The 8910-nt window shown below is 45.4% G+C and overlaps 1 protein-coding gene across 1 annotated transcript; it reads right to left on the reverse strand.

Annotated features, from left to right (window-relative positions):
* Window positions 1-283: 283 nt before the first annotated feature.
* On the reverse strand, window positions 284-7894 carry bambi (BMP and activin membrane-bound inhibitor). The gene is given in 3 exon segments (NM_001008193.1): window positions 284-1083; window positions 2271-2558; window positions 7597-7894. Coding segments are annotated over 3 exon segments (783 nt in total). The 5' UTR covers window positions 7673-7894; the 3' UTR covers window positions 284-664.
* Between the last annotated feature and the right edge of the window lie 1016 nt (window positions 7895-8910).

The following is an 8910-nucleotide window of genomic DNA, read 5'->3' on the forward strand; positions in this document are numbered from 1 at the left end:
CCCCTGGCACTACCAATGGTCACATGTCAGGAAGTGGGCATTGCAGCAAAATAGAAAACCCTTCAGAATTCTCCCTTAGAACACCAACATAGCCACCCCAGCTGCCTTCATTTATAGCTCCAAAACCAGCCCTCGTCTGCCAATTGCTTGTCTACCAGGTTCTGCTTAGAGATGCCACTTTCAGACAAATGTCATTCAACTCTAGAATACATGTGTATTCTATATATCCCCTTAGCATCTGAAACTAAGTCTATAGAAAAAGCCACCACACACGTGCATAATGTTCCAGACAAAAATATATATTTAAAAAAAAAAAAAAATAACCTTCTATACAATAAACATATATAGGAATTTGTACATTGTGTACAGTTTATTTCAATAACAATATTAGCTCCCTAAAACTCAAAAAAAAAAACACATTGTGACAGTGTGTACAGCTTCTACATTTTTCAATGTTAAGCAAATAAAAGAGAGTCCGTTGCTCTTTCTGTGCAAATATGACATTTTTGGACCCCACACAGGAAACATTAAATATTTGCTGTGCAAAGATCCCAATTTTGTCCACCTAAGGATCAGTTCATTTTTGTTTAAAAATAAAGATAAAGTGCTCCCATCCAGCAGGATCCAAAAGGCCCCCTACTGGACCATTGTCTCAGGAAGGCGGTCATACAAATTCCAGCTTGCCGTGTCCGCTGTACATCCCCCAATGGACCAATGAGATGATTTTGTCATTGCTAAGGTCCGTGTGCCTCAGTTTGTCACAGGTCAGGCAGCAGTTTTCGTGACCAGTCACTGGCACCATGCACTCCAAGTCTAATTTGGCCATCTGGCCCTTTTTTGAATGGTGGCCGTGAAAGCTGTAGTGAAGCCGTGACAGCATCTGTTGTCTCTGATCTTTTAGTCTTTTGTTTTCGCTGCGCAGCATTCGAAGTGCAAGCATTATGAGGAGCACCAGGATCAGTCCCCCAGCTATGGGCACGGCTATGACAGCTGCCCTGAACCACAGTTCTTTGGATGAGGTCAATTCGTGGACCTTCGTGATGAGGTTCCTTGTGTTGTCATGTTGGTGTCTGCCTCCTGTACCTGCCAACAGAAAAACACAAAGATTTTAGTTATTTCAGCCTTGAAGAAATATTATGAGATATCTAAAATGTTTATATAGTACTAAGGCAGGATCGGCTTTATTTTGCACCAATTATGAACCAATGAGGCCTATACATATTTGCTGTTCTCAGCGATCCATATTGCTCAGAGTGGCATCACTTCTGGGATTTTGGGGTTTTCCGAGTAGGGAACATAGTGAGTTGGGTTGCAGAGCCAAGGCTGCCCTACCGGAGCCGCACAGGACTCTTTTTTTAGCCTGTAATACATTTCTCTACTACCCCAGAACTTATTAAGAGTGCTTAATCCCTTGCCTTTAGGGCAAAGACAAGCAGAGCTACTTAGTAGCAGCTGCTACACATGTAGAGACAATTACCAGTAAATGATCAGCATTGTCTATTTTTGTAGATGTGACAAGTAGCTGCTACTAGTAGCTCTGTGTGTCTTCACCCTTAGGATATACACATATCTACAGTGCAAATTCATATATTCATATGGGACACTAACTGCTGGCCACAAATAGGTTTCATAATTTTCTATTAGGAACATCACACATGTAACCTGGCTGCAAACTGCAAATGGCCTACAGGAATATTAAGCATAGTAATGTATGACCTACTGCAGTTTGTGATGAGGAATTTAACAGTACTTCAACATATACCACATGGCACTTATATATATATTTACTGTATTTATTTATTATATCACTTGTCCTCCCTGTGTGTAATTTTGTATTCTGTAAGATTGTACAGCGCTGCGTACCCTTGTGGCGCTTTATAAATAAAGTTATACATACATACATATACAACATATATAAAGCCCAAGCCTGATCAGCCACTTACAGCTTCTAAACTAAAGAGAACAGGAAATGAAACCTATACTGTCCGTGGCGCTCCTGCGGCACAATGTCAGCACAGAGAAAATGGAACATTCCTCCAACGGCTGGAAAGAAATTCTTGTAACGGGCACTAAAAGCCAGACAGGAGCCAAGCTTTCAGACAGACATCAAAGCTACCCAACAGAAACACATCTTTGACTCTAACCATGCTTTTCCCACTGGTATCTCTAATTACATTAACAACAAAATCAATACCAGACACACAGGGCCTTGGCAGCCATGAGCCTATAGATCAAGGAAAAGGTTCTGGGCTGGAAAGAGCTTCCCTTACCTGATGTATCACTCCTGGGATGAGACAGAACATCGTGCAGACCTCTGTAATTGCACATATCTTCGTGACAGCACTCCAACCTCAGCGCCGGCGCACCTGTGTGATTCTGCTCGGTGTTTGCCTTGCACAGCTCCGTGGTGCTGGTCAGGGAGTCCAAGCAGCCGTGGGTGAGAGGAGAGTTTGTGTTCTGGGGGTTAAGGAGCCTTGAGAAGCAGGCATTCAGCTCCGACTTGCACATGTAGCCAGTCGCAACACAGTGTGGAGCGTCACAGTAGCATCTGATTTCCCCTGAAGGGTGGAAATAAAGAAACACAAGTGTAAGTGCTGGAAATACATGAATTCCGACATCCCTTTCAAGTACAGTGTTACAATGTGCCTCAGAGCTTGGATACAGTATGAGGTTGTTGTTTATAGACACAGTTATAATTATCTCTTCCTCGGTAGAACGTGTAGGAACTTGGAAATGGGTTTAGAGGAGGTACGTCACCCCCCTCTCCTGTAAGGGGCACAGAAGGGAAGGTGGCAAAGACACAAAAGGAAAACTTTATAAGGGGAAAAGGTTCTATAGAACATGAACCCACAAACAGAATTCTGTCCAATGAAACTAAGCAACTCCCCAATATACATTCATTGTTGCTGCTGAAAGCTGTAAGTGCCCCTTTCTACTCTCTGCACGGCTGGTTCTGACTTTTTAAAAGGCAAAATCCAGCTGATGTAATGGACAAAGAAGACATGGCCGACTTATGTTCTGTTGTTTCAAGATACAGGACCGGCAGTGCAGAATGGGACAGATCCTGTTTAGCAATTAACTTTACAACAGCTGAAAATGTATTGTGAATGTATATTCAAAGCTGCTTGAAATGCCATCTTCTTTCCTTAGGCAAAACTTTATTTTTTGGGATTATATTGTGTATAATGTTAAGCTCCACCGGGGCAGGGACTGATGGGTAGAAAGTATAACCTCCATAATGTGCTATATAATAATAAAACTAATAAGAACAACCTGACCAATTGTCCTACTGTTGCTGCCATGTGACTCGTGCTGCCTGCCCCCAGCACACAACATGAGTTGGTACATGAAATGTTCTTTTGACAAAACATCTTCATCCATTTACCCTTCAGATTACCAATAAACACAAGATTACAGCATAAAGTGACAGATGTGGCATGTTTGTTATTTAGGAAACCAAAAACTACTACCGGTAGTTGTTTCAACTATTAAGGTAATGATACCAATACTGGTGCCGCCCTATTACTGAACTCCTAACCCCCTGCAGTGTTCAGTATAAAAAGGCTGATGTGGAATGCTGGGAGTTGTAGTCCTACAGTGCCTGCGTGACTCAGCGTCAGCATATTTCTATAATGTCCCCTTTAGAAAACACTGTGCACAATTAGGCGTGTGTTAGCCAAAGTCAATCCCTCTCGACTGAAATGGAAAGTCGTAAAAATGGTCAGACTGCAAGACGGATGCCTCTTCCTGCACGCAATCTACAATGTGGTCAAAAGGGGAAATATTTAGACTTAAAATCCAATAGTGCAGCTCAGTAAAAAAAAAAAAAAAAAAAAAAAAACCTTTCAGGAAACCTCAGAGAAAAAAAAAAAAAAAAAAATGAAAGGGAAGCGATAAAAGGTTCCCTTCATAGAACTCTCCCTAGCCGGGCCCCTTCCATCTGATGTGAACAGAAATGCATGTTCTTCTGCATAAAGCCTTTAATTAACATAGCTCTCTATTGCAGGAACTCTGTGTTTTAAAGCTCATTTACTGGGTGCGTTTGGGAGACGTGAGCCGAACCATTTCCTGAGATGGGTAAAGACATGCAACTCGCATTCAGCTCCTAATTTAGGGGTGTCAAACAGACGTGCACCCTTCAGTGTAGAGCATGCTGGGAATTGTAGTTCAGGAACAAAAATCTACTTACACCAACACTGGGATTTCTTTTGAAGCTCCAGAGAGTGCTGGGTGTTAGTAACAGCACTCCTGATTTATTCCCCCCTCTTTATTGACAACTGCCACCCCCTTCCCTTTAACTTAAGGGTGAAGACACACAGAGCTACTAGTAGCAGTTACTTTTCCATGGCTACTAAACGCCAGAAAATACTCTGCCATTGACAATACGGAGAATTGCCTCTGCTAAAACACATGTAGAGCCAATCATCAGTAAATGATCAGCACTGTGTATTTTAGTACCCACATCAAGTAGCTGCTTCAAGTAGCTCTGTGTGTCTTTACCCTAAGGAGTCAAATCGCTTTATTCTGATTTAGCCAATATCACTCTCATTGCATGAATGAGCCCCTGACTATAAATACCCTTAACGTGGGAGCTTGCTGGGCCACGCTAAATGCACCGATTTGGCCTATCAGCGGCATCTCGAAAGCAATAGACCGTACACAATAGACAGGGGGGGTGTTGTTACTGTGCTGCAGCCCACCTTGGGATCAGCTTTCACATGAACGCTCCAGGCTGCGCTTGCCTCCTTTAATAGTCTCCTTAATGGAAGCCAAATGACACAGGCGCAGGGGAACAGGAGGCATTGAATTAGCACTGACCAGATCTCCTTGAGCTCTCGCAGGCCAAATTGCTTCTGGGGGTTTTTTGACTTTTACGCCGCCCATTAAAAGGAGAGTGCAAATCAAGTCTTATGTTTAATAGTATATCCATTACACTTGCATTTAATAAGTGGAGCGGGCAAGGAGGAAAACAGTAATCCAGGAAACAACCCTGGTAATTTAGGGGGTTAAACTGCTGGCAGGACGGGCGAGTGGCCTGGGATGACTGCATGGCAGGAACCATAAAGGTTTATAGTAACCGTATTGACACACAACATCCTTATCAGCTCCTGGGTTAATAGAAAACATATTGATTTCCCCCATTCAGTTCTTCTTACACTTGCCCCCTTTTTTATTTATTTCTATAAAGTTCCTTCCAATATTTTGCAAAGGGCCAAAAGGGTATTGGTACTCTGAATGTGTGAACAATGGGCTTTCTGTTCCTTTAACCCCCACCCCTTCCCTCTCTTTATACTGTATGTAGCTATTAAGCAAAAATGCCTGCTTCTAGTCAAGATGGCTACAGGAGACTGCGGGCCAAAAAAAAAAAAAAAAACTCTTTTGAAGTCAAGAGCAGCCAGAAGTATGTGAGCCCCTAATTATATCATTATCAGGCACATAGTTTCAGTATCTCAGACCTCACATCGGCCTCAGTCACTCCCCCCCCTACTTCATGGGGCCAGGAGTCAGAATTCAGAAGCAACAGAGTGGCTATTTGGGTCTAATTACCCCCCCTTCAAAAAAAAAAAAAAAAAATTCACTGGCCAAGGTAAATAAACAAAAAGAGAAGCAGCTCTCCATCCTACGCTGGCACAAAGGTACTTAGCACTTCCTTCAGCGGAAAGTTTAGTGTCATTATTGTTATTAGATTATTCAGTTTGTAAGTAAGAGTTAGGGGATGTCAGTACTCTTTGGCAAACGCTGGTACATGCCATCTGCTGTATACTACCCTCACTCTCTGGCACCAATACATCCTGCACCCAGGTGAACAAGGGCACAACTAATTACAAATAAACAGAGTGCATTAACACATACTGAATCAAGCAGGGTGAGCCCTGGCACAGGCAACAAATGAAGTGCATCACAATTCTAGCTGAACCTTGGCACAAGGAAACTGATGGATACCCTGGTACAAAATAACAAATGCATTCTGATCAGCTGTATCCTGGCATATATAAGAGCTACCACTGAGAGTAGCCAAACCCTGGCACAGGCAAAGCGTTACCCCAGAGAGTAGCCAAACCCTGGCACAGGCAAAGCGTTACCCCTGAGAGTAGCCAAACCCTGGCACAGGCAAAGCGTTACCCCAGACAGTAGCCAAACCCTGGCACAGGCAAAGCGTTACCCCAGAGAGTAGCCAAACCCTGGCACAGGCAAAGCGTTACCCCAGAAAGTAGCCAAACCCTGGCACAGGCAAAGCGTTACCCCAGAGAGTAGCCAAACTCTGGCACAGGCAAAGCGTTACCCCTGAGAGTAGCCAAACCCTGGCACAGGCAAAGCGTTACCCCAGAGAGTAGCCAAACTCTGGCACAGGCAAAGCGTTACCCCTGAGAGTAGCCAAACCCTGGCACAGGCAAAGCGTTACCCCAGAGAGTAGCCAAACCCTGGCACAGGCAAAGCGTTACCCCTGAGAGTAGCCAAACCCTGGCACAGGCAAAGCGTTACCCCTGAGAGTAGCCAAACCCTGGCACAGGCAAAGCGTTACCCTGAGAGTAGCCAAACCCTGGCACAGGAAAACTAAAGGCTTCCTCTGACAGCAGCCAAACCCTGGTATGGGCAAAGAGCTTCCTCTGAGAGTAGCCAAACCCTGGTATGGGCAAAGAGCTTCCTCTGAGAGTAGCCAAACCCTGGCACAGGCATACTAAGAGCTTCCTCTGAGAGTAGCCAAACCCTGGCACAGATATACTAAGAGCTTCCTCTGAGAGTAGCCAAACCCTGGTATGGGCAAAGAGCTTCCTCTGAGAGTAGCCAAACCCTGGCACAGGCATACTAAGAGCTTCCTCTGAGAGTAGCCAAACCCTGGCACAGGCATACTAAGAGCTTCCTCTGAGAGTAGCCAAACCCTGGCACAGGCATACTAAGAGCTTCCTCTGAGAGTAGCCAAACCCTGGCACAGGCATACTAAGAGCTTCCTCTGAGAGTAGCCAAACCCTGGCACATGCATACTAAGAGCTTCCCCTGAGAGTAGCCAAACCCTGGCAGAGACACTTACTGGCTGTACCCATTTTGCCACACACAACAAGCGCTCAGTACCCAACAAACACGGTTCTTTACGCAGAGGAATCCTGCCGCGCCGCACTGGATCGAACAGCACAAAGTATTGTCCCATAAATCGAACCGAACCCCAGCACTAAAGGACACTTCATATTACGCTTAGTGAACGCTGGGCCAGACCTTACCCCATAAGCAGCCAAGCCCCGGCACAGGACTTACAATGTACTGCGCTGCCCCATGTACCAAGCCTTGCCCGGCGCTAGTAAGAGGGGAAACAGCTAAGAGCTTGGCTTGTATACACTGGGGGCGACTCCATGCCAAGTAACGACATAAAAGCGCGATTGCGCCCCGGCTCCAATAAATGGGAATGTGGCATTACCCTGCTGTACAGAAGGGAGCCCCCTAGTGCCCTATGCCTGCCTGCCGGATCAAGGTGGCACCGAGTGACTGAGCGGCCGCTGCCCTTATTCACATACAACCTTCAGCCCTACAAGTGCTAACGACTACAAGTCCCAGCATCCCCCCTGCAACATCCCCAAAGCAGCGCTGGGAGCAGTAACTTACCCTTGGTTAGTAGGATGGCCATGGCACACAGCTCTAACTGAAGCCAGAGAGATATCAGGCTGGCTTGGCGATCCATTTAAAGGTCCCTGCGGGCAGGCTTGCACGTCTTCAGCGCCAGAGAGATCCCACCATCCAGCCCAGCTTTAGCATCCAGAGCCCAGGGAAGAAGCGCCGAACCCTTCGCTAGTGGGCGAGGAATGGCTCTCGGTGGGGAATAACCCCTGCTCTGCGGGATCAGCTTCCCAAAATCCACAGTAAAGCAACACGGACAGCGGCAGCGGCTATTGTAATCCCTGCGAGTCGCACAGTACACTCAGCTGCCTGCGGCTCAGCGCACGGAATAAGAACTCTTCCCCCCCTGCACCCCTGCTCCACTCCGGCCCCGCCTCCACGCCCAGAGACACCGCCTCCTCCTCCTCATTAGCTTACCTATCTGTCAATCTTTCACTAGGTGCGCGTCTGTGCTACAGCCTGTAGGTGGCGCCAGTTCCCCCAGCCATAGCGATGACTTGGGGATGTCAGCTTGATGTTTCCCAAGCCTGTGTTACTGATAAGGGGGCTACAAAGGAATCCAGACTGAGACAGACACACAGATGGAAGGGGAGATAAAAGCAGGCGAGCAAACACAACCTCTGGGCACTGCAGACAATTACAGCACAGAGAAAAAAAAAAAAGTGTAAGGTTGTATCCATTAGGGCTTTATGGGGACTTGAAAGAAAGTTAATACAAAAATAAAATACATGTCCACTATGAGAAGCAGATCAGGCTCACTTTGTAGGTCTCCAGAAATAGCTGTGTGCAATATTGTACCTATATATTATATACCTATATCATTTCATTCTTGTATTCTTGTATATTACTAAAGAGTATATTCAGCATTTGTCAGTATATACATCATGACATCTATATGAAGCTGGAGTTAGTTGTTTTACATGGATTATGACTATAACTCATCTAACAATACTTGCATTGCTTATTTTGGGTGATGGAGCCCTATCAGTGATTATATAGCTGATGGATTGTAATTAGTATTTTAATGGCATAATGACACATTAACTCCGGATCACTAAGCAACAGTCGCAGTTCGTTGCGCTCAGGGGAAGCAGCTCAATTGCTCTCGATTAGACTTTTTTGGTTTTGTTATAGTCTCACTGAAACTCTCTGCTTCCATATTTTATATTTGTCCTGCCAAATAAGCGCATTTAATACAACCCAGTAAATTGCGTTTTGTTGTTGCCGGGCAACTGCGTCAGTTTCTATACGCATGAAAGTGCTACCGATATAACAGGAGGATCCACCTGGCCGGGGCTGATC

This window comes from Xenopus tropicalis, chromosome 6 (genome assembly GCF_000004195.4).
Source record: "Xenopus tropicalis strain Nigerian chromosome 6, UCB_Xtro_10.0, whole genome shotgun sequence".
In the NCBI taxonomy this organism is placed as follows: domain Eukaryota; kingdom Metazoa; phylum Chordata; class Amphibia; order Anura; family Pipidae; genus Xenopus; species Xenopus tropicalis.